This window comes from Cylas formicarius, unplaced genomic scaffold (assembly GCF_029955315.1).
Source record: "Cylas formicarius isolate icCylForm1 unplaced genomic scaffold, icCylForm1.1 PGA_scaffold_7__23_contigs__length_41026272, whole genome shotgun sequence".
In the NCBI taxonomy this organism is placed as follows: domain Eukaryota; kingdom Metazoa; phylum Arthropoda; class Insecta; order Coleoptera; family Brentidae; genus Cylas; species Cylas formicarius.
In genome coordinates, this window is record NW_026844352.1 from 32,107,871 (window position 1) to 32,133,373 (window position 25,503).

Genomic DNA, 25,503 nt, shown 5'->3' on the forward strand with positions numbered 1-25,503 from the left:
TTGGGAGCAATCTGATGTTTTCGTAGATATTTCCCTCGTTTTGAATTTTGACGTTTGTCAATTCTGGCGGTCATGTCAGTGAATGTATTCGTGTTGTTTTGCGAAAATTTACCCAAAAACTAACGGTCGTAGAAAAAGTATAATATGCAACACTTTCGGTGAACTTTTTAACTCATTCGTTTATTAATAACTCGCTCCGCTCGTGTCAAGTAAACTCGTGAGTCAAATACCATTTACCGCACTTGTATAATATACTATTACGTATAAATTTTTGTCATTATGCTGTGGCAAAATACAAACAGGGGCGATCACAATGAGAAGAGTGTTTACAAAATTATAATCTTAGCAACTTAACACGTCGACTTCCTTTCGTTACGTTCGTCTAGTACGTTATAGAGGAAAACGCATTTTACAAAGTTGTATTTTTAACAAAAGCAAAACATCACTTTTACTTTTCCTTTCTATATAACCTCCAAACTGCGTTCATGGTATATTTATAATGGAAACTGGGTGCGAAATTAAACCACTGGTTAAATATCAAATAATTTACTCTCTACTCCATAAAAAAAACATAATTAATTATATGTAATGAACAAATAAATAAACAATATTATGAGCCGACGATGATGTTATTGATAGGAATGTGGATGAGTTTCACAAAGAACCCGATGAAACCCATGATGCAAAAACCAATCGCTGTCGCGATCGCAATTTTTTGAAACTCTGTAACAGAAAGAACCCCACTGAGTCCCACCTTAAATTTCCTCTTTTCCATTAAGTGTAATGTCCAGGATTGTTTTCAATCGCGTACATACAAAAAACCAATTTTACCTTTTCTGTCTGGCTTGGTGCATCTTTTCACCAACCTGATAGAGTCTTTGGCGAACTGCCGACCTGGCTCGATGAATTTCACCACTTGATCCATGTCAGTTTATTTCTAAAACAAGCAACAACGCATCAGCAATTCGGTTATCCAATTTAGACGAAATTAATTTACCTAAGAAATGAAATTAAAACCACGAATAACTATACCAAACAACACCCAGCACAACCAACCGTTTGTTCCAAAGCGATGTAAATGGGGCCCTTGTCAAAATCAGCGGCCACGATGGCAGATATGTGTCGTTGTTGCCAAGTGGTGCGCAAACTTAATCCGAACATTTAACTTTCCCAAATGACTTTGAAATTGTTTTGGATTTGCACATCAGACGTAAGTGGGTTTTCCATAATTAATGAATTAAAATTTTCAAAAATGTGACAAAATCAACCAATAATTGCGATTTGGGACACATATCGAGATGTTTTCAACACTACCGGCAACATCGCGTAACAGTGACGTGTCGTCGCGACTCACAACACCTTTCCTTTTCTAGCTGATGATTTTAAACAAAGAGTGCCGGCAACGGAACGGTGGAACGCAAGGCCCAGCTGAGTGCAAATAGTCCTTTCTCTTTCTCGAACCCTAGGCAACCAACTCTGCGTTCGCGCTGAATATTTTAAAACACGGTTTTTTGAACGCCCAAAATATTGCGTTTTTTCGGTTGGTTTTTGCAACCGCTCCACCGTTGTATGCAAAAAAGATTAAACCCGAACGCCGATAAAAATGTTTGCTTAAACGATTTATTTTTACTGTTTGCCGAGTTTTTAACCTGACCGCATATAGGACTCTTTCCTATTGGGAATTATTTTATATACCTAAAAAGTTTCCGGATAACAGGGTAAGAGTTACGCGAGATATTTTTAAAAGGATATTTTTTCACGGGTTGCATTCGAAATATTACGATTGTTGCAGCTAAAAATGAATAACGGCCAAGAAAAAAAGAAGCACACTCCAGAAAAACACGACCTAAACGGCACTTACACGCGAAAAGAGGCGGGAATTGAAAAAGTCTGTATCAACGGGGTGACCATGTCCGAAAACTTCTTGAAATGGTACAGCGAAATAATGAATTTAGAAGTACACAACGACGACGTGTGGGTCGGTGGATATTATAAAACAGGTGCATGTCAAATATCTCTCAAATTTAATAGCACAGTCAGAAACGTTGGTTGTTTTAGGCACCACCTGGACTCTAGAAATGGTTTGGATGATAGTAAACAATTTAGATTACGAAGGCGCGAAAAGACTTTTGCAGGAACGCACTCCCAATTTAGAGTAAGCGCCATATTAACCCTCCGTACGAATTTATTTATTAGGTGTGATTCATAAAGCAATGGTTTTTGAGATAACAGGATCGTATAAGGTAACAAAGTAGCGTACCACGTGCCGCGTTTGTTGACCTTTACTGTCTGTGGTTTTTGTGTCCGTTTTTTTTATTCATGGGCATAGCTTAACTAGATTGCGGCGTAAATTTTTTTCACGGAAGATAAAATGGAATCAGCTTGTTTCTGTCTACAGGGATACGCCAATGTTCGATCTTAGGCCGCTCGCCCAAAAAATGAACGTTGAATTGCCGGCATACAGGGCGGACTCGGTAAAATTCCTTAAGGAACAAAAACATCCGATCGTGATAAAAACTCACCTGCCCTGGAATCTTTTACCGTCGCAGATTCAGACCGGAGAAAAAACTCCAAAGGTAAATTTTCATCGTGATCAATATTGTGCGCCAGCCATTAATTTCAGATTATCTACGTGACAAGAGAACCCAAGGACGTCGCCGTGTCTTTCTACCACTTCCTGACCTATATCGTTGGCTACCGGCATTCTTTCGAGTACATGTGCAACCGAATTTTAACCGGCACCGGTAAGTGATAAGGTTATTTTTGACTATGTCCGTTAGATGCCATGATTGACGCATTGGCGTATTTCCAGCGCTGTTCGGGGGCGTGTGGGAGCACGTGATCAGCTTCTGGGAGCAGCGCCACCGCAAAAACCTCTTGATCCTGCGCTACGACGAAATGAAAACAGATTTGCGCGCGGTCATTAATAAAGTGGCGGACTTTTTGGGCAAGAAAATTAGCGACACGCAGGTCGACCGCCTCTTCGACCACTTGAGTTTTGAAAACATGCGCAACAACCCTGCGGTCAACTTCAGCGCCCTGCTCGAGCTTCACAAAAAACTCAAGTTGGCCAACGACAACGCGGAAGGTCAGTTTATGAGATCGGGGGTCGTTGGTAGTCACAAGGCCTACATGGATCCGGACATCGCCGAAAAATTCGATCGCAAATCTGTCGAAATGGAACGGAAAAGCGGGTTCAAGTTTCTGTAAGCGCGCTTTAGGCGATTTTTTTTAAATAATTTTTTCCCTGTTTGTCTTCTGTATGTGTTCCGTATTTTACGATTTTAATCCGTCGAGTGGTCCGTGGCGACCGACAAACAAACCTGTCCGTTTGGTCTCTGTTCGGTCGCGTAAATGGATTCGCCAACCACAACTAACCGTCATTCTTTTATCTACGACTAGCTAGGTTTTTTTTTTATAAATGTCGCATTTTCGAAAACAATTGTCACAGCGCGAAGTATTGTATTTTTAAATTTTATAACATTACACCTTAATAAATTTTTACGATATTACGGTCATAGAGTTTCATTACTGCCTGTTCACCCTTAAATGCGATAATCCACAGGCAGAGCCGACCCTCCTATAATCGAATTATTCCAATTTCCCTGAAAGCTCATATAAACGCATGCCGTGATGGTGGGGGGAAGAGGCGTCCGCTTCCTCTGATCCCGACCCACCCAGATCAAAATTATCGCGTCGTCGCAAGCGTTTGACATTTATTTACCCACTGCCCATCAACGGTGAGGATGTCGACTGCGACGAGCATTGCTTTGTTTATTGCAGTGTGCGCGGCGTCCACTGGCCTCGCTTTATACACGGACTGCGGTGAGTAGATTATAATTGGTCAAACTCACAGCGGGCTTGCTTAAACTATAACTAATATATGTTTTTAGGTTCAGTCGATGGTAAAATCATCTCGGTACATATTTCGAATTGTGGGACGTCGGCGAGATGTATTTTGAAGCGGCGCCACAACGTCACGATGGAAATAAACTTTAAATCTAGTGAGTGTGAATGTCGAACGAACCACGGAAAAATGAGTTTCCGCGGATTTTGTAACCTTGAGAACAGAAATAACGTAATATTGGTTTCGTGCGCGTGCATCTATATTTAATGGAAGGGTTGGCCTTTGACATCGTGTTTATCGCGACCAATAGATTACGAGACGCGCGTAATGGCTTCAATAATTTCTTACGCGTGAGCGCGTTTCGTAAACCTAACGAAAACTTTTTTTTGTATCTCGCAGAGAAACATCAAAGTCGTATCTCTAAAAACTCATTACGGTAATTGCGTTCGCGAACTAATTTCTTTTTACACTGAAACATAGATAAATGTACTGAAACTGCCATTAATTTCCTAACCACAGTCCACCACTGCTAGGCAACCAACTGTTGTAAACTGCTGTAAACTGTGCTCAGAGCATCTCAGAGACCCAGCGAATATTTTTTAAATAGTTTTTCAAGTAAAATTTTGTGAGTGACGAGGTGGATATTAATTAGAAATCCAACTATTTCTCAGATGTGGAGTCGAGTTCTTTACAAGCTGTTGTTCATGGCATCATTTTGGGCGTCCCCGTTTTATTCGATTTACCCAACCCGGACGGTTGCAAGGATTCTGGAGTGACTTGTCCAGTCGAAAACGGCAGCACGTATAAATACGTCACTACCATGCCGATTAGCAGCACTTACCCAAGGGTATGTTAAGCAAAATAAGATGCTGAGGCGATGTCATTTTTTAATTTTTAGGTAACTGTCGACATCAAATGGGAACTAAGAGACGACCAGAACAAAGACTTGTTGTGTGCTTTGATTCCCGCTAAAATCGGTTAAATTATTTTTTTAGACGCCATTTTAAATGTAAATAATTCGTTATGTAATATTTGATTAGAGAATAAAGCGTTATACCTCTCCCTTTATATTAATTTTCTGTCGATCTTTGGAGGTTAGCGATTTGTCGCGAGCAAAAAAGCACTCTTCCGTTAGTCTATCGCGAAGTCATTAAAGAAAAATTTAAGATCGCAGAATTACTTTTTGTTCACCTGCTATTACCCGAGTCTTAAAGAATTAAATGAACGTTCTACCAAACCTTGATTTTTCTTTTTAGTTTATAGGTTATAATAATAATTATATGTCTTATTCTGTAGACAAAGAAAAACTTAAATTACAAATAATACATCACATTTTGTATATCCACAATATAAATGAAAATTCTCCCTAAAACACTTAAGTTGCGCGGGAACACATATAAATTTATTCTGCCGTATATTGCAGAAAGTGACGTTAACAAATGTTTAAAGCAAATGCTACATAATTTATATAAAACAAAGTCTATTTTTTTTTACTTATTCTTGTACATATATATTTTTTCTAATATTTCGTTTATTTATATTTATGAAGTTGTTTATTGCTTCGAGTTTTACAGATAGAATAAATTTTTTGAGATATTTTTTTAAAAGCACTTAATCCCTCCTTTAAATCTTCACCTACGAAATTAGAAAAATGGGCCAGCAAAAATGTGCAAGATCTTTGGCCTATTTGTTTTTTACACTTATTTGTTATCACATTTCCGTTTTCTTTATTTCTTGTATTGCAAGAATAAGTTATATTTTGTAGTTCGGTTTTGTTTTCCAAAATATTTAAAACAGTTGATTTAGAAAACAAATACCTTACCGTGAAACGTTTCCACTCCCTAATCATTTGTACAGAAGATTATTTCTAGTTTTTTGGAAAACTATTTTTAAGAAATATTTTTGCATAATTTACCATTTTTCAAAATGTACATCCAGTATTCCTTTCCATCCCAAAATAACATATTGTAAATGGCTTAACATTTGGTGTTTATTTAAAATATTTCTAAAATATTTGAATTTGGTCATTGGTCTTACGTTGTTTGCTACTGTTTGTAAATGTTTATTCCACCTTAATTGAGTTATTCCTAAGTACTCTATTCTGTCGACTTTATTTTTTTTTTACGTGTTTACACGGTACAAATTATTTATGTAAAGAATATAGGCCCTAAAACGGATCCCTGAAAGATAATTTTTAAAGTTTCCAACATCAGTTTATGACCAACTGTGTCAAAGGCATTGGATCGAGAAACTCTGCAAGAACTTTTTTATTGTTTTCCTGTGAGCTGAAAATGTGTGAAGTTAAACAGGCTATTGTGTTTTTTGTAGACTTACCTTGCGGAAATCCATATTGATTTTTTTTTAATATTTTGTTTTTCTCTAGGAACTGGACCTTCTCAAAAAATTTTGCTGTTACTTATAAGTGATACTGGTCTACAGTTTTCTGAGAAGTGTTTGTCACCTTTTTTAAATAGTGGTTTTATTATAAAAATTTTAAATTTTTCAGCGCAATTTCTGCTTGCAAAAATTGTGTTTATCATGTAATATAATGGTTTACTAATTTAGTAGTGAATGCCACTGGACACTCCCACAATATTGAGTGACGCGACGTCCATATTTAAGGATTGTTTAGAAAAGTCGCTAAAAAAGCACATAAAAGGTAGAACATTCTTTTTTTTTTATTAACCTAGAAACCCAACACATGAGTCTTTACAAAAGTACAAAAATAATCTCCCTCTTTTGATATTTACAGACACCTCCACTAAAATAGGGAGGGCAAAAGCTGGAGGCTACTCTCAACTACACACTAACAATCAAAACAATGGAACAATATCAGAGGCGTGGGAGAAAATACTCTGACCGGAACTACAGCACAATTTATGGAGGATTTACTGGCAGTGAAACAATGTTCAATTCTCGCAACGTTTCATGTAAAAATTAAGGAGAGTTTGGAGAGATCAAACTGTATGGTAGTAAACAACTACTTTCGAAAAACTGGCAATTGTCAATTGTAGATTATGAAAACACTTGCACCTGACGTTTAGCGCGGCAATCCCGGCCGCAGACCATAGAAAATTCCATAAAATTAGGACGGTGATACATTTCATAATTGGCGTCGAGTATTTCGGGGCTCGGTGGCGGTGGCGGCACAAGATCGCACTCTACTGGTTCGCCCAGATGTTCGCTTTTCCTCTTTTGCCGAATAACGTTTGACAATGAAGGCTCTCCCGCGCTCAACGACTGCCTCGCCTTGTATATCGGCTCATATTCTATGAGCTGCGCGCGGAAACCCTCGTTCGGATTAACTGATGCTCGCTTCTGCTTAACAAACTGTAAGGCTTCCCTAAAAATTGAAAATATTAAGGTTAAACACAGGTTCCAAGGCACTGAGTACTCACAGCGTGCTCAAATGATACTTTTCCATGATATACGCCATCACTAACGTGGCGCTTCGTGAATTGCCTTGGTTTCCATGAACAAGCACTTTAAAATTTTTGGAAAGCGCTTCGTCAATGAACTCTTTAACTTTGGGGAAAAATCTGATTATATTTTCCGTGTGACTGTCGGCTATCTCTAAGGTCATGTACGTGAATGTCGGGTCGCTCACTTGCGGTTTTATGAAGTGCGCCTCAACATCTTGCCGGACGCAGATTATATACCGCACACCGTTTTCGAACAAATTACCCAAGCAATGCATTTGTGCCGAGAAATAGTTCCCTAGGTAAACGCCTGGTACTATTTCCTGCATACTAGCGTTGAAGAAGAAGTCCCTGTCGACCTGTGGCGAGTAGTACGGGATATTTTGTCGAGTCGGGCACCCACCTAACTGGAAACATAGTCAGGTTATGTAGAGGTTATGTTCACAGCTCGAAAGCGCGAATTTGCGGACCTTTCCACCGTACAATAATTTTCGTATTTGTTTAGCGCGATGTAATTTGCGGAGTATAGACTGGGGCGAAATGCTACCGAAATGAGGAGGTTTTATAATTCCCGACTGGTGCTCCGACTTACCAAGTCGATTATCATTGTTCCGCCAAATGATGGTTGCTCCTTATCTAACGTATATTATAAGAGTTAAATTTGCACATTTCTTTAAAGATCGCTCTTTCGAATTTATTACTGACAAAAAATTTGTCCTACATTAGAAACCAAACGGTGCCAATCTTAAAACACCACAGAATACGAACGGTGAGTTTCATGTGTTCGGCGTCGTTATGGTAGTTAAGTAAACTCAAATTAACAAAAGAAATTTAAATATTCCATAATGCTGTTCAATAAATCGTCGAATTAAGCGCAACAATCTATATTTCTTAATTTTACATTAGTTATTGCTTTTAGTAATTGACATCTTTTTCAACTTCACAATGGTGTCTTCTGTTTTATAAACTTCTATGCATAATTTTCACATGCCCGGGTAGCTCAGTCGGTAGAGCATTGGACTTTTAATCCAAGGGTCCAGGGTTCAAGTCCCTGCTCGGGCGTTTCTTTTTTTTTCTTAAAAAAAAATGTATCAGAACACTTAGAAACTTATTCTAAGATATTTTCTAAAAATTGTTGTTCATAAAAATTTAATTGTTCGATTTTCTATATCTGAATCTTAAATTTTATCGGCATATTAACAGATAACACACAATGTGGCAATAACAGCGTCTTAATTTAAACAAGTATTGCCCTCTGAACCCGCCTGTAGCGATACTCTTTTCTTAAACAGACTTGCTTGGATGATCCTTTATTCTATTATTGCCGTAGTCGCGGAAAATGAAGATAAAAATTTGGTGCGCGATTTTTTCGGTATTCGCTGGCGTCTCTTGTATACCGGTCGACCTTCTGTACGAGGTGGCGCCAGGAGCTTTATACTTACCACAATCCAACGACATTTCCAGTGAAGAGATCAAGCTCAAAGTGCCCGTTCTTTTCTACGGCGACCGTTTTGACACAGTCTTCGTAAGTTTTCACTCAAATTTCAAACGGCAGCATATCTTTATATAGACTGCACTTTGGCTGTGCCGAGCAATATATTTTATATTATGCATATTATGTTCCATTCCGGACATCATATGCATAGATCATAGAAATTGGTTAGTTTAATTAATTGGTTGCTCATGAAAAAAAATTAGCATTGTTCTAAAGGGGTGTAAAAAATTACGTTTTACCGACGTCAACAATACGTCGACGACTACAATATCATCGTATAGACGTCTCTATGACGCTATATAGCGGCAACATATATATACTGATATGCATGCCTGTTGTTTTTTTTACTGCGAAGCAATTTTGCTAATGCACCTTTCGGGCAACACTTTAATTCAAAGCCTTCTTCGCACGGGAGAAAATCTAATCGATAAATACGTGCTCATTTAACGGTCAAATAAATAGGACGCCTGTGATAAGAGCAATGTAAGGGGCAACGGCCGCTACTGCAACTGTCCTCGTGACCTTTGATATTGCGTCCAAAAAATTATACTCTCAATGTTCCAGGTAAATTCCAATGGTTTCCTGTCTTTCCAAACGGAAATACCCCACTTTATTAATATAGAATTCCCGCTGGACTATGCGATTATAGCGCCGTTCTACGCGAACGTGGATACCAGCAAATCGGGAACAATATCGTATTACGAAACGGAGAGTGCGAACGTTTTGGAAAGAGCGACGGAGAGCGTACACGAGGCGTTCGTAGATTCCGCAGATTTCCAGGCGACCAGCGTGTTCGTCGTCACTTGGAAAGGTTAGTGGGCAGTTATCCTTCCTCGGTATATGCGTAACATTTTTTAACCTATGTTCGTTAACACTGAGAAAGAACAGTATATGTATTCAAAATTGACATTTCACGTTCGACGCCCTCTATTATTTGACCAACTGACTAATAAGCTGTTAAAGACCCCACAGACTTTCAGTTTTTTAGCACAGGCCAATTTGTGCAGTTTAACTGTACTATTGCCTGTCCCACACACGCAGTTTTATAGCACAGTTCTTTCTATACAGCCAACTGGGTAAATTCACACTCACTAGTTTTGGCACGATTTTTCTATACTTAGTAACAGAAAATGGCTCCTCGAGACACGGACACATTGTGCTTGCCTATGGAATAAAGAAAAACCAAAAAAAGCAACGGTTGGTTCAACGAAGCACATGGACCAAAGATTGGTTACTCAAAAGAAATGATTACTCCCATATCAATTTGCTTGCAGTTGTTGCAGTTTGTTCTTTTTTAAACATTTGAAATACCAGTAAATTTTATGTGAAATTTTATGATATTTGACGGTTATTGTTGCTTTTGTTTGTTGTTCGTTTTACCATTTACTGGGTTTAATCTTGGTATACTTAATAAAGGGGAAAACATGTATAGAGACTTTTTTCACTGACCGTATTACTGTTTCAATAATATCCTATTGCCTTTATTCCATGTTCTTCATCGTCTAGGTTACTCGTTGAGGCATGTGGTCTCTCTTGATCACTTAATACCACAGGTTTGGAGTATAAATATCTTCTATACCGGCCCACTTACTTTGCTTTTCAATACTTATTTAATTCTTTCCTAAATGAACTCCTTAAATTATTTATTTTTTTAACCACGGCTTCCCTATTTGCTTCCGTATCAACTTTTTTGAGTTTTTCGACCAACACATCACAGGCTTCGGACTTTTTATTTCTGTGTGAAAACTGTTTCTAAATAAATAAACTTTAAAACTGAACAAATCAACTGAACGAGTCCACACACGCTCAGGTTTCCAAGTTTGCGCAGGCTAAATTCAAGCACGGTCTGATTTTGCTCAGGCCAGGCCAACGGCCTGCGCAGTTGGCCGGACGTTCACACAAATGCACCGATATGCCTGCACAAACTAGGTTTGTACAGGCGGCCTGTATTAAAAAACTGAGCGTCTGTGGGGGCCTTTAGTCATCCTTGTGCCACCTATGAGTCGAAGCTCTAAGTTGTCCATGGCCATAGATAGAATGGCTAGATGGTGCCAGGTTGTGCAAAAAATAATTTTTTGTACGCAGTGATAAAGTTTTAAATTTATGTATGTTATTATGTTTTGCAGACGTGGGTTATTATCGGGAAGGTAGTGATAAACTCAACACCTACCAAGTAGCGATCATTACTAACGGCATCGAGACTTACGCCGAATTCCTATACCCGGAAAATGGCATTCAATGGATCCAGGGTATCGGAGACGATTCCGGCCTTCCCGACGCAAGGGCGCAGGTCGGTTTTCTATCGGTCAACGGAAAAATGTTCACTTTACCCGGAAGCGGCACTGAACAGGTCCGGGCTCTCGAAAAGTAAATAGGCAAAGTAAATACAACGTACATCTATTCAAAATCATTTTGCCCAACAGGTGGACAAACATGGGCCTTCCCGGTCAGTTTATTTACAAAATTGATGGACCGGAGATTCTGGAACCCGATTTTAACAACGAAGGTACGTGGTAATTTCCAATTTAGACCCGCAAAGTGTCATTTTATTGTGATTGTGATTTCTGTGGCCTTTGGGTGTAACGTGATCGATTAACGACCTGTATTTCATAGTGTCATGAGAAGTTTGTTAAAATAAAAGTTTCCCGTTCAGGTAGTCAGTCGTCGTCGCCGCGTTCCTGCGCGGAAGCTCCCGCTGCGTGTCACAGCCAGGCGCGGTGCATCGACTTCGACGAAGGCTTCTGCTGTGAGTGTAATCAGCGGTACTACGGCGACGGCAAGTACTGCGTCAAGGCGAGTAAGTATCGCGGATCCTGAGTCTCTGAGACGCCACCACCATCTTCGCAGACGCTCCGCTCAGAGTGATGGGCAAAGTCAACGGTGTCATCAACGGAGAGAGACTCAACAACCTCGACCTCCAGTCTTATATAGTCACCAACGAGGGCAGAGCGTATACCGCCATTTCTAAAATACCGGAAAGCGTCGGGTCTGACGTGCAGACTTTACAAATCCTGGGTGGGGTCATAGGTTACCTATTCGCCAAGCCAACAGGTGGCGCTCAAAACGGGTTCCAAATCACTGGCGGACATTTTAACCACACCGCGAGCCTCAAATTTATTAACACCAATCAGGAGCTGACCGTAAAGCAGAAGTTTTCCGGGTTAGACGTGTTCGATCAGCTCCGGGTTGATGTTGATGTCCACGGAGAACTTCCAAGCCTGCCTCCGGACTCCAGGGTTGTGGTGGACGAGTACAGGGAACAGTATACTCGTACTGGTCCCGGTTTGATACAAACCGCTTCGGACAGGGTGTTCCAATTCAGCGGGCCAGGCGGAGAAACGAACGTCAACACGTTCAGGGTCGAGCAGACTTTCAAGTTCGATCATTGTCCCTACAAGAACGTCTCTGTCGGAGAAACTTGGAACTTAAACGTCGACAGAAACTTTATCAGTTACGAAAGCCGGGAGCAGATCATACGATTTGGCTTGAGCAATGACGTCATCCCTGCGGGAGGTAACTGCGCCATTGCCGTACAAAATGATATACGGGGTCGTCGTAACGAAGTAGCTTTTTTCTCCTGAGTCTGCCCAAAAATAAAATAAAAGCGTTAATTTTTGAAAAACTACGTGCTCGTTCATCAAACTCTTTATAAACACATTTTCGGCTCTATCGACAGGATTCGACCCGTGTGAGGAGGGCAAACATAAATGCGGTGAAAACAGCAACTGCGTGGTGGAATCTGACAGGTACAGGTGCGTATGCAACCCGGGATACCAGCATATCCTATCCGGCGATGCTAACTTGTGCGTCGACATCAACGAGTGCCAGAACGGCGTGCACGAGTGTGACTTGAACGCTCAGTGCGTCAACACGATAGGTACGTGTACCCGATCGCGTATATATATGTAGGATGTCTCACAAATAACTTAATCGGTTGTGGAGAACATATACACGGCATTATTTGACGACATTTTTTTTTAAATATTATCATATACGGTTTGATTTAACTAAGTTTTTCAGCATTCTATGAAATGGCAAAGATCTTAGATGTTAGACAATTATTTTTTGTGAAAATTACGAATTATTATTACAAACGCAAGAACAGCTTACCTCTATTCGAGCACGATCTCAAAGGCAAACACTGCGAGCAACAAGGCGAGACAAGACTATAGGTCAGAGATGCTTTTCTCACTTAATAACAAAAATTATCGCCGTGGTACCTGAAGTGATTCAAAATTATAGACCCCACAATGAAAAAAGAAAAAGAAAATAAAAGAATGAGTTATTCAGCAGCAGATACTTTATAGATTTTAAAAATAGTTATTCTATTATTACAACTCATTAAGTTTTTAGTTAAGATCCATATAGTTTGTTCTGATTTTTGTAAGTCTGTTATACACCAAATTTTATTTTTTATTTATCTTTTGATATATGTATGTACATAATATTCTTTTGCTAATATTTCATAAGCTTTTCTCCGGTTTATTTACTATTTATGTTCTTATTTAATGTTCTTTTGAATGTGCTAAATTTTCGAAAAATGTGACATGTCTGGAGTATTATAGCTCTTTGTCATGCATCAAAGATTTTATTCTGCATGTCTAGTTTCTCCAGGTTTTTCTTGAAATTTTTTGTGACAATTCCCTCCGTTGACATAACCAATGGACATATAGTTATTTCGTTAAGACGAAAGATTTGTTTTAAATGGATAGTCAGGTCTTTATATATACGAACTTTCTCAGCTTGGGGGTCAACGGTATGGCAATATCAATGATTGTCCCTTTTTGTTCCTGTCTGTATATTTGTAAAATACAGGCGTGTCTTTCGGCAAAAAATTTCCATTTCAAGCCCAGTTGCTGATGTATTATTTTTGCCAGTTGATGGTGCCTACCTAAATAAGCATTATCTACTAGTGCGCTACACCCGCCCATGATGTATTCTATTGATTCTTTACATTTCCTACATTTATCAATGGTGTTGATTATCAATATATGTTTTTCATCATTTCTAGTTCTATTGTTAGAGGGTATTCACCATCAAGTGCTTTTTCCTTCCAAGTTTGTATTTGCTGATGTAGTGTTGATGTTGTATCGGTTACTATTGGCATACCTCAGTTGAGTGGTGTGAAGTTTTTATCAGCATTTCTTATAGACTGGATCATACGGTCTGTGGATCCTAATAATTTCGCACTAATTTTAGAGACCTGGTTTCTGCAAATTTTGCTTATATTTAGAAGACCCCTGCCACCTTCTTTTCTAGGGATATAAAGCCGTGATGTTGATGAGTTGGAGTTTAAACATCTGGCAAGTTGTTCTATCTAAGCCTTCCAAGTCAGTACTGGATCATTAAACTATATATTATTATTTTTATTATTACTGTGTTTGTCCGTGAAGAAATAAAAAAACGACCAACTGTATTTGTCACCTTTTTAAGAAATGAACACTCAAAGCTAAGTACGATAAGGCTTTCTGAAATGAAACCAGAACCTAAAGAATAGAACAAAGCTTCTAAAGTGAAGCTTTTAAGGTGTAAAGTATTTAAAAAATGAGCTCTGACGCTAATTAAGTTGCACAAGACTTTCAGAAGCGAAACTAAAACTTAGGTAAAAAAGTAATGCGGTAATAGAGCAAGATTTAAAAAATGACCCTGGTTAGGTAAAATAACGCTTAAGAGTTGAATACAACCCTTTGGTAAGGCTTTTCGGATTGAAAGGTAGGGTCAAGTTAAATAAGTGAACACATAAACTTAATGAGATATGATAAGACTTTAACATTATTAGTAAGACTTTAAAAACGGTACATAAGTTAGATAGGATTGATCTATCTAAATTCGGCAGGCAGCTACTCGTGCGTGTGCAACCCGGGATACGAGGGCAGCGGCTTCGAGTGCCAACACGTTAAAACGTGCGCAGATGTCGCCTGCGCGGACAACGCCGAATGCGTACAGTACGCGGACTTCGCAGGTTGCAGGTGCATCGCGGGGTTCAAGGGCGACGGCAACGTGTGCAGGCCGGTCACCAACCAGGGCTGTCACGTCAACAACAACTGCTCGCCTTACGGTATATGCTCTATCGACCGCACTACTCAGAGGTACTCGTGCTCCTGCCAGCCAGGCTACGAAGGTGACGGCTACTTCTGCCGGCTCCAACCTCAATATGAGAGTACCGTTGTTCCCGACACTACCATGGCGACGTCGATCCCCCAAATCGGCGACGCCGACAAGGTCACCCAACAATGTTTCCTGGGGGTGTGCTGGTGTCCGGAACGTTACGCGAAAGAAGCTGGAACGGACAAGTGCGTACCGGATGTGGGAGGAACTGTGACAACGACGCCAGGATGCGACGCGTCGAACAATTGCCACGCGGACGCCCAATGCGTCTACGTGCAGAATTTAGAGACTTACGCGTGCGCGTGCAACGAAGGCTTCGAGGGAGACGGCTACACGTGCGTGCCCGAGGTGGTATCGTGTACAAAAACCGACAATTGTGACAGCCGCGCCACCTGCGCTTATGACGAAACGCTCGGCAGGTCCAAGTGCGTTTGCAACCCGGGATACACCGGCGACGGATACGTGTGCAACGCGATAGGTACGTATGGCGTTTAAGTCAAATTCGGGACAAGGAACTTGCCGAAAGCAAGCAGAAATTTGTGCTAAGTGCCCTAGCAGCCGATGCTGTAGATTGGGGGTATTTTATTGGGTAAGCCTGGATCGCACAACTCACCAGGAAGTCCCGCACTTCCCAGCGCTTGCCAGGCAGGACGCCCGTAAAGGATTTCACTTCCAATTGACTCAAAAAAAAAACATTCTTTTGAGATGGAGGGTCACGTATATGCAAATGTTTTCAAAGCTTTATTTCTCTGAAACAGCTATCATTTTCCCCCTTAAAACCACTCAAGTCACTCAAATAATCCACAACACAACAAAATGTGGTCAGCTGCAAAACGTCATTTTAAATGTAAATAGTTGCGGCAGCTACATAAGGCGCCGCCAGCGATGACGCTGAAATCTTAGCGGCAATTTGAACGACCTTTCATTTCCGCTGCATTTTTAATTTTAAATGTTAAGTAGAATCACAAGACACAAAGTTTAACTAAAATGTGTTCTCTGAATTCCGCTGTACCCCTTAAAATAGAAGAAGCCAAAACATATAAGCAACACAGGTTTTAGAAAGCGGCAGCTAGAAGGCTGAATTACGGTGGAAATAGTGTCGATGTCTAGTGTAGACTAGTAACCAACGAAGAATAACAAAGGTCTACAGCGATTTTGATATTTGAAAGCTGTTTGCTTATGTGTATATTTTTTGGGGGCCCTTTTTCCAAAAAACACCATATTTTCACTCTCTCTCGTAATTTTTTTCTATCGTTCTATATCTTAAAAATGTTATTTTATGTGTGTGTTAGGTATGATTTTTACTTGAATTGATTTTTATTAAAATAAATGTGATTTAGCAACACTGGGTAATATTAAATTTCTCTGCAAAGCAACAGAGTTGGTGCAGAAGCGTCAATACATCGTTGTAACCTGTTTATGCGCAGGTTGGTTGTATTGGTCGCCGTGCTACTGTGTTGTGGCGTATTTCTAGTGTTCTGGAACGTATAAATTTGGAAAGAAAACATTGTGTGAACAATCTAAATAACTTTTGTTATGTCTGTGGTAGTTATGTCGGAGTAAAGCAACAGCAAACTATAACGTCTTTTGTGAAAAATGTATACCACGCTTTTTGGTGTAAAAATTGGCGACCAAGACAAGTCATAAGCTCCTCATACTGTTTGTTCCGTTTGCGTTGAAGCATTAGGAAACTGGTAAAAAGGTAGGAAGAGATGTTTAAGTTTTGGTGTCCCTATGGTATGGCGAGAACCTAGGAATCACAGTGGTGAATATTATTTTTGTTCGTGTAATGTTCAAGGATTCAACATAAAAAATGGGAAACAATCTTAACTCTGCGATTCGACCAGTTCCTCATGGACCAGATGTACCGATACCTACCGCCCCAAAATAAGTAGGCTCAAAATAAAAGGGGAATCTAATTCCGAACCAGATGATTTCACACCAGATTTCAGAGAGCCCGAAGTGTTTGACTAAATCGAATTAAATAATTTAATTAGGGATTTGCACCTTCCAAAGGATGCATTCAGTTATGTCAGCGTCCAGACTTCGTGACAGCATTTAGTTGCCCTTGGCGTCACAGCTTTTACCGGGAACGCGAAAAAAAGTTATATCAATATTTTACTCTCTAGTTTATGGGCACAATATTCTTGCCTTGGTTTTAAAATTAGGAAATGTGGCGTATATAAAAGAAGAATGGCGCGTGTTTGTTGACTTAAGAAATGTAGTTTAAAAGGCGTTTTATTGCACGGTGGTAACGAACTAGCCTCGGTTTCCGTTGCACATTCGGTACATTTAAAAGAAACATGAAAATTTAGGACGAAGAACATGAGATGCTGTGTGGTGACCTCAAAGTGCTGTGCATGCTGTTACGACAACAGGGCGGTTATACAAAATTTCCATGCTTTATTTCTGAGTGCGGCAAGAGACATAAATTCGTCCCAAATAGAATGGGCCCTTTATGGTAAAAAAATTGTATTAAGAGATAGACCCCAAAAAAGTTTTTTCTGCCCCCTCTTCTTATCAAACTTAGCTTGATGAAGCAGTTTGTTAAAGCCCTAGGCAAAAATGGAGAGTGTTTCAAATATTCAAAAACTTCCAGTCATATCTGATGCCAAAATAAAAGAAGGTGTTTTTGTTGGGCCGCAGATAAGAACATTGTCCAAAGGCAAGGATTTTCAAAACACAATGACCAATGTCGAGAAAACCGTCTGGGTTTCATTTAAAGAAGTAATTGATAAGTTTCTTGGGTACTCTAAGAACAAAAACTATGAAAGTATTGTTCAAAATATGTTACAACACTTTCATCATCTAGGTTGTAATATAAATTTGAAATTGCATTTCCTGTTTTCACAATTGAACCATTTTCCTGAAAATTTTGTAGCAGTTAGCGGAGAACTGGGAAACTGGTTTCACCAGGACATTAAGGAAATGAAACGGCGATAGCAAGGCAGATGGGGCATAACGATGATGGCGGACTACTGTTGGAGGTTAAAACAGGATATGCAGTTAAAAACATTTCTGGCAAAAGACGAAGATTTCATTCAAAAAATCTGTGTAAATTTTTTTATCCACTTTTTTTTTTAACTAGGATTCCATTTTTTTACTCTTCGAAGAACGTTGACAATGCCCTATAGTCCCCACTTCTTAAATGACACATAATGGAAGAGCAACTTAGCCAAATGATCCTGACACAGTCTTGACCAATAGCAACCAATAAAACAAAGAAGTTTACTATAATTAAGGAAACTGTTCAACGACTATAATAATTAATCAAAAAATAATAAACAATATATAATGAAAATTAGGAGAATATAAATATTTATGGTTCATTTTATTATTTTCTCTTTTTTTCTTAATCAGCTAGCTGTGCGTCAAACGACGACTGCGCGCCCACGGAGACTTGCGCCTTTACCGGCAGTCACGAGGAGTGCGTGTGCCGAGAGGGGCACGTGCGCGATTCGCAGCACGTGTGTGTACCGCTGATGACGTCGTCGTGCGGAGGCGGTTACTGCGTCGAAAACGCCGAGTGCCTCTTTGACGACGAGTATCAGACGTTTTATTGCACTTGCAAGACGGGATACGTTGGCGATGGTATTATTTTTTATTGGGGGTGGATCAAAAAATCGCTGTCAGGTTGTCATTATTATTCGGAATATCGTGATATGGAAGTTTCACTAAAAGTTTTTAGACCCATAAAATTATTTTTAAAGCTTTGCATATGAGCACAAAAGTTTCATAAATAACAATCCTCCTAAATGCAAACTATTGAAAAAATCCTCATAGCTCAGAAAATGCACCAACTAATATTTTAGCTTGTCTCGAGAATTAAGCCCAGTAGTGCATGTCTGCTTACCTTTGACCACTTGGGCCACCCTGCTCGCTCACACTTTTTTCATGTCATGGTTTCAGGCATAACGGAATGCAAACTGAAACCGGTCGGTTGTGACGTGCTGAACAACTGTGGCCTGCACGCCGTCTGCCAATACGACGAACAGGCATTCACTTACGTGTGCCGCTGCAACCCCGGCTTCTTCGGTAACGGTACCAACTGTTTCGTCGAGAAGAATTGCCTTGTGGACCCCGCGATGTGCGATCCGCGGGCCTCATGCGTCACCAGTAAGCTTTAGGGGTTTATTTTCCAATATTCAAGTCAGAGACAATCATTTAACGCAATCATCGTATTCGCCATTTATATTTCCACCTCTAAATAACAATAATTCCATCTACAGAATAAAAAATATCCGGCGGCAATTTAAAAAAAAAACCTAACCTCGAAATCACAGAACGTGAAGGTCAGTTTTGGTTAGTTTTGCTTGGTATTACCTTAAAGAGATTTTGAATGTCATATTGCCCTCTACCAGACGATCTGGTTATTAGCGATCGTCTTACCATCTGCGAGTTGACGATACACGTTTCGTATAGTTACGCGGTGAGTACATAGATGGCGGCGGGTGGTGAAATAGATTCAACCGTGAAAAATTGTTGTTTTACAATGGACATAGACGCTTTTAACGAATGAAATTTAGCGGTTTTTCGAGAATAAACTATACAATTGCGAGATTTTGGTACTCGTTTTGATAATTAAACATTTTTTTAAGTGCTTTATTTAATGAAATCATTTACATTTTACTATACTGCAAAAAAATACATTTAACAAATAATTCTTAAATGTTGGAAAAGAAAAAAAAATCTTTTTAATTATTAATTATTTATAATGTTAATTATAATTCAATAGGTAAAGAATACGAATCGAATCGAATAAATAAACTATTGAAAAATTCATTGCAAAAGCAGCCCAACGATCGAAATCGATCGGCAAGGCAAGAAAAGAAGTGTAAAAATTATAGAAGTACTGAGCTCAAAAAGTGGTGGGATTGAATCGAATTTTTTTGTGTGGTTTTTTATTTATTATGATTTTAAGGCTTTAAGGTAAATACGAACAGAAATTAAAAGCATGTGGGTAGTTTTGGTTGAATATACACTAGCTCACAAAAACACTTCGAGAAATACTTATTTGCAAATTTGCGATTTTACATGCATGATAATGTATACAAAAAGCTTTGAAACTACAAAGTGGGCTGTGATTATTATTATTATTACTAAATTAACTTGTTTTGATATTTAGTTTTAAATGTTTAATAGTAACCCCTCAAAAGTAGAGCAACATTCAAATAATTTGTTTAAAAGAAGGGTTTTAGCGAAAGTAAAGGCCAAGGTAATTGCGTCAGGTTTATTTTCTGCTTTTTGCACATCTCTGTGCTGGATTAGTAATCCCAAGAGGATTATCCAGTTTCAAAAGACTTGTAGCAGAGAGCTGTGGATACATCCATAGAAGGTAACAAACAAGATAGCTATAAGAACAAAGAAAACAACAGTAATTACCGACAAACGCTCAAAATGATCCTTGGAAGTCCGCACTTAGGATTATTGCCGAAATTCTAGAAATTCTAGAAACAGGATTCATAGAAGTAATTTTTATGGGGTTGTTTCTCATAAAATGGGGTAGTCCCTATACACATTATTAATGACACCATGGACCAATTTGTTTATAGGGATATCATGCAGAATGCTTCCTTATGCAAAATGGAAAATGCCCTTGCGTTTTATTTTCCAAAATGAAGTTCTAGTTTTGCAGTGGCCAGCAAGTCTCTCAAAAATGATATTCAGAAGTTGATTGCTTCAATTCCGTGCCATTCTCAGCAAGTAATTAATAATAATAAATTTTTAATCTTCTTAAATGTCTTAAATATTTGTTGTTGAATGAAAGTACATTAGAATACTGTCGACTACAATTATAGTACAATAAAGTCACTAAAATGTTGTGAAGTCTTACTTTCAGCGTAGGGATAGTGTGTTATTAAACTTAGCCAAAAATCACAACCGAATAATTTTGTTCATTCACTTAATATGAATAAAAATTATTTTTTTTGTTCTACTTTTGTACGATAGTGTATTATTTGGCGGGAAATGAGCGACTTCACGTGCTCTACTTTCCTGCAAACTTTCAAATTCATATTTTGAATTTTCGCCTCTTTCCAGACGCCGATCGCAGATATTTTTGCCAGTGCCCGTCTGGTTACGTTGGTAACGGTAGCGTCTGCAAAGAGGTCGTTCGCCAGGAAGGCAACTTCCTGCTCCTCAATCAAGGTAGGCTTTTCGACCATTTGAATACGTCGAATCGCATTTTTATCCGACTCGCAGGAATGGCCACTTTAAAAATACCGATGGAGCCCACGAGGAGGGACCCCGGCAAACCGATCCAGATCAAACTGTTTCAGACAGCAGTCGGGTTGGATATAGACTGCACGGAAGGGAGAGTGTACTGGAGTGACATTAGTGGACGGGCTATAAGAAGCGCGACGTACAACGGCAGCGACAAGGCTGATTTCGTAGTAAACTGTAAGAAAAAATCGATCTCTCCACCGAGTTTGTACCATATACGTATTATATAAATATCTGTCTGTTATCTTTAGGATTTATCCACCATTTTTATTAGTGACGACGTAACGTAAATCAATCTATATTTATTAGTGTTTTTATGGAAAAGTCGACATAAACGTGCATTTCGGGTTAATAAAAAGTACTGCTACGCTTAAATATCTCCAAAATGCAGAATTCAAAAAAGCTAACAGCATTGTTGTTAAATAGTTACGGCAACACCGCTTTTTTAGTAAAAAGTACCAGAACGCTTAAATATCTTAAAAACGGCCAAAGCTGGAACGATAAAATTCAATACCTGGGAGTTTGTAAATAGGCAGAACTCAAAAATGCTAATAGCAATGTTGTCTTCTAAAGATAGCTATGGTCATAAGCTTCCAAAACTCTGAGATGTTAACCTTTTTTTATTAACAATGGTTGATCTGACAACATTGACAAGTGTTAGCATTTTTGAATTTTGCATGTTCAAAAACTGTCACATATTGAATTTTATCGTTCCAGCTTTTTAGTGAAAAGGCGGTGTTGCCGTGCCTCAATAATTATTAGAAACAAAATTTTGAAATAAATACGATCTTGGAATAAAAATATTAAAATTATGACGTGTGACGTAAAAGTGGTACATTGAATTTTATTGTTCCAGATTTGGCAGTTTTCGATTTTTAATAGTTTCGGTTATTTTTACTGAAAAAGCGGCGTTGCCGTGGTGCGATAATTAACAGAACCCAAATTTTGAAATTATGAGGCTTTGTTAAATTCGACATGCGAAATTCAATGCAACAAAAATAAATATGGCATTCTATTTAAAGTAACAAAATTATGACATTTAACGTAAAAGTGGTAAATCTGACGGCATTGCTGTTACGAACGGAACTAATCCGCTCAATCGCTTATAAGTCACTTGATCCAGAGAGTCGAAAGTAGTTTTATGCTCTGCACGGCGTTTTAAACTTACTAAACTTCAAAAGATGATTCTTTGCATCAACCGTCACAAAATAACTAAAATAACTAACTCTTATGCGTAGCGATCGGTTCTCCCGAGGGCTTAGCCGTCGACTGGGTGTCACGTAATATCTACTGGACGGATTCGACGTTAGACACTGTCGAGGTCGCAAATCTGGACTCGAAGAGACGCAGAACGCTGTTCAAAACGGACCTGGTGAACCCCAGGGGTATAGCGGTGCACCCGCAACGCGGAAAGATCTTTTGGTCCGATTGGGACAGGACGCGTCCGAAGATCGAGTGGGCGAACGCGGACGGTACCGACAGGAGGATATTCCTCGAAGCACCGTTCGTGTCGCTTCCCAATTCTTTGACCGTCGACTACGAAACCGAACAGCTATGCTTCGCAGACGCGGGTACCAAGAAGATAGAGTGCGTGCAAATAGACACGAAACAAACCCAGACCATAGCGGTAAACTGCACTTACCCGTTCGGTATCGCGGTCACAGACCGCGAAGTGTACTGGTCGGACTGGATATCGTAAGTTTCTGTCAGAGACCATAGAAAATAATTTAGACGCAACATGCTAGGCGCAAGTCTAAGGAAAATTCAATCGAACGTTACCTTTTATGCGTGACATGGACCAATAATATAAAAAAATCGGCTCTAGCCAAGAAGACCCATGGCTTGGTTACACATTTGTCTCTATTTGATTTTATTCTTCGATAAATCCTGCACTTTCATTTCCTTCAGGTTATTTTGAACAGCTTGAATCCACTTTGCCCGCGACCTACCTCTACCCCTTCTTCCAGTTATCCCACCGCTCAGGGTCTGCTTAGACGGACGTTCATCTCCCAGTCTTGCTACGTGTCTCAGCCACCTTAATCTTTGAGCTCTTGCAACGTTTGTTATGCTCTTTAAGCTGATCCTTTCTTTTCCCCAAATATTCTTCTCAGTACTTTCCTTTCAAATCTTTCTAATGCCCTCCCTTTTGTTGAGCTTCCATACTTATACATACATACATAATTATCCTCGCTCTTAATATGTGATGTAATCCCCCCCCCCCTTACATTTCAAACATTTGGCTATCCTTTTTTGAATTTCATGCTTTTCCTCACATACAGCTAAATTCCCTAAATCATTAAATTTTTCTACATTTCGAAAATAATATTCGCTATTTTCTCTTATAACCTTTAGATGGCTCACTAAACTCTTTTTCTCTTAGTGTCATATATTTTGTTTTTAGTTCATTAATTTTGAAACCCGTTTCTTTAGCTGATTTTTCTATCCGCTTTATCGCATCAACCAGATTGGAAGAATTTAGGTTGCAATAATAATATAGGTACTAAAAATAGATAGAGATGCCGCTGCAAATGCAATTAGTTTATTGGATATGAATGGCAACGATGCGTTAAATATAGGTTGTAATGGAATTAATGTTACATAACGAGACAATCGCAAGCTCGCGGGTCGCCCGGAAAAAATACTTATTTTGACAATTAGGATCCAGTGCTCGAGAAAAATACTGATTTTTTAAAATTCGAATTTCACGCAAAAAAATATCGGTTCGGGGCCCGGAGATTCACGCGTTAATTTGTATGATTTGAATTCCATAACGCCCTGTATATCAACAAACAAGCAATTGGACTGAATGGAGAGAAACCATATGGCTATAAGATAATATAGTGGCCCTACTACGGTGAAAATTGATGCGCCGTAGGTGGCTATGATATTTTCTGATCTTTTGCGCATGCGTCTGAGTTGCTACGTTGCCGTAATTTTTCTGGAAAATTGATTAATTTTTTGTAAGAATCAATCTCTGAAATCCGAACTCAATTGGCAACGTCGAGCTAAGTAATTACTATTGCCACAGAGCAGTCTGTGTCCTGTGCCATCGTTGTTTTCATTTTTGGTGTCAATATCTCCGTACCGTACTCACCAACTTGTATAATTAGTGCTTTTAATACTTTGTTCTTTTACGAAATCTTAGCAAATATGGCAAATATGAGGACCTAATAATCTTAGAACAACAGTGATTGCTATATATTTTGCATTTAACAGACAAAAAAATTGACTAACAGAAATTACTAAACAGATTTCCCTACATAATTAGGTACACTTAAATAGCTACGAAGAATGCTTGGGTAATATGTTTTAGTGTACAAGAAATATAAGAAAACCATTAAGCCACAAGTTGAATTTTTATCAGAACAAGCATAAGAAATTCCCATTGTCAACTACTATCTATGGGAGGTGCTATCTAGCATCTAAAATTATTTATGAGTTTATGAAAACTAACGCTTTGCGCCGATTTACAAGCAAAAAAAATCGTAAAATATAGCTTTCATGAAAAAATACATGTAGAAATTGCATCGTATCTACAGAGTTTAAAGAACAAAAACGCCAAATTAATTACAGAATTATACTGACGTCGACGCGGGTGCTGCAATTCTGCACTGCTTTCCAACACCTTAACTCCTTTTTTTACTGAAAATTTAATAGGATTTCGACATATTTTGAGAAAATACTGCCGTAAAAATACCGCTTTGTTGAAAGCCGTAAGGTCTTATGAGTTTAAAACTAAATTTTAAATCTCACACATGCGCACGTGGAATAGACCTTCTCAAAAAAAATTTACATTCTATTCTATATGTCTAGTCGCTATATGAGAGAAACTAACAAAACTTGTCAGGAAGGCATAAGCAAATCACAATTAGCGGATTCGATGTATATAGAACAAAGTGAAAATACTTTTTTGTGTATAGTTTTGTGCGCCCTGCTCCGGAAACCGGATTAAATCGGTCAGGAAATCACGATTCCACTAATAATAATGAAAATGATTATTATTTTCAGCAAGAAAATCGAACGAGTCGACAAGTATAACCTCAAACGTTTGCCTTCGTTGACGGTACCGTTAGGCGGATCCGGGAACAAACTTTTCGGTTTGGTAGCAGTACCGAATTCCTGTCCAAGACAGGCTAACGTTTGCGAGTACAGCCGGTGTTCGGAAGAACGAATTTGTTTGCCGAACGGTTCGGGCTCGAGAAGTTGTTTGTGTTCGTACAGGGTCGACGCACCCGAGGAAGAACCCACCACTTGTACCCTTTAGTTAAATAGAAGTTCTTTTTTTATATTAGCGTTTTTAGTAATATATCAGTGTGTTTGGAAGGTACTGTGCTTCATTTACCAGCGCTGGATTTGCAATCCCATTTTATGTCGATTCCAATAAAGTTGATTTAGTTTTATTAGATTTCGAG

At 39.0% G+C, this 25,503-nt stretch overlaps 5 protein-coding genes and 1 non-coding gene across 6 annotated transcripts; 4 read left to right on the plus strand and 2 right to left on the minus strand.

Moving 5' to 3' along the window:
- Positions 1 to 536: 536 nt before the first annotated feature.
- On the minus strand, positions 537 to 1,283 carry LOC132705013 (protein transport protein Sec61 subunit gamma). Its single transcript, XM_060675410.1, has 3 exons — positions 998 to 1,283; positions 832 to 937; positions 537 to 723 (listed from the first exon to the last, which is right to left on the minus strand). The coding sequence occupies exons 2-3, from the start codon at positions 923 to 925 to the stop codon at positions 611 to 613; spliced, it is 207 nt and encodes a 68-aa protein (XP_060531393.1). The 5' UTR covers positions 926 to 937; positions 998 to 1,283; the 3' UTR covers positions 537 to 610.
- A 212-nt stretch (positions 1,284 to 1,495) lies between these two features.
- On the plus strand, positions 1,496 to 3,531 carry LOC132705468 (luciferin sulfotransferase-like). The gene is made up of 6 exons (XM_060676053.1): positions 1,496 to 1,718; positions 1,793 to 2,000; positions 2,059 to 2,155; positions 2,399 to 2,576; positions 2,624 to 2,744; positions 2,813 to 3,531. Exons 2-6 carry the CDS (start codon positions 1,799 to 1,801, stop codon positions 3,208 to 3,210), a joined length of 996 nt encoding a protein of 331 aa, XP_060532036.1. The 5' UTR covers positions 1,496 to 1,718; positions 1,793 to 1,798; the 3' UTR covers positions 3,211 to 3,531.
- Positions 3,532 to 3,666: 135 nt separating this feature from the next.
- LOC132705469 (ecdysteroid-regulated 16 kDa protein-like) lies at positions 3,667 to 4,907 on the plus strand. Its single transcript, XM_060676054.1, has 4 exons — positions 3,667 to 3,825; positions 3,894 to 4,004; positions 4,519 to 4,694; positions 4,746 to 4,907. Exons 1-4 carry the CDS (start codon positions 3,747 to 3,749, stop codon positions 4,827 to 4,829), a joined length of 450 nt encoding a protein of 149 aa, XP_060532037.1. The 5' UTR covers positions 3,667 to 3,746; the 3' UTR covers positions 4,830 to 4,907.
- A 1,595-nt stretch (positions 4,908 to 6,502) lies between these two features.
- LOC132704937 (serine/threonine/tyrosine-interacting protein-like) lies at positions 6,503 to 8,017 on the minus strand. Its single transcript, XM_060675283.1, has 3 exons — positions 7,859 to 8,017; positions 7,246 to 7,673; positions 6,503 to 7,190 (listed from the first exon to the last, which is right to left on the minus strand). Exons 1-3 carry the CDS (start codon positions 7,871 to 7,873, stop codon positions 6,863 to 6,865), a joined length of 771 nt encoding a protein of 256 aa, XP_060531266.1. The 5' UTR covers positions 7,874 to 8,017; the 3' UTR covers positions 6,503 to 6,862.
- Positions 8,018 to 8,255: 238 nt separating this feature from the next.
- On the plus strand, positions 8,256 to 8,328 carry Trnak-uuu (transfer RNA lysine (anticodon UUU)). Its single transcript has one exon. It is a non-coding gene; the product is annotated as a tRNA-Lys (tRNA).
- Positions 8,329 to 8,565: 237 nt separating this feature from the next.
- LOC132705712 (nidogen) lies at positions 8,566 to 25,456 on the plus strand. The gene is made up of 14 exons (XM_060676517.1): positions 8,566 to 8,791; positions 9,326 to 9,572; positions 10,888 to 11,128; positions 11,185 to 11,267; positions 11,415 to 11,558; positions 11,609 to 12,274; positions 12,438 to 12,638; positions 14,598 to 15,347; positions 18,230 to 18,460; positions 18,779 to 18,985; positions 20,909 to 21,016; positions 21,071 to 21,268; positions 22,330 to 22,786; positions 25,100 to 25,456. The coding sequence occupies exons 1-14, from the start codon at positions 8,606 to 8,608 to the stop codon at positions 25,353 to 25,355; spliced, it is 3,975 nt and encodes a 1,324-aa protein (XP_060532500.1). The 5' UTR covers positions 8,566 to 8,605; the 3' UTR covers positions 25,356 to 25,456.
- The last annotated feature ends 47 nt before the right edge of the window (positions 25,457 to 25,503 follow it).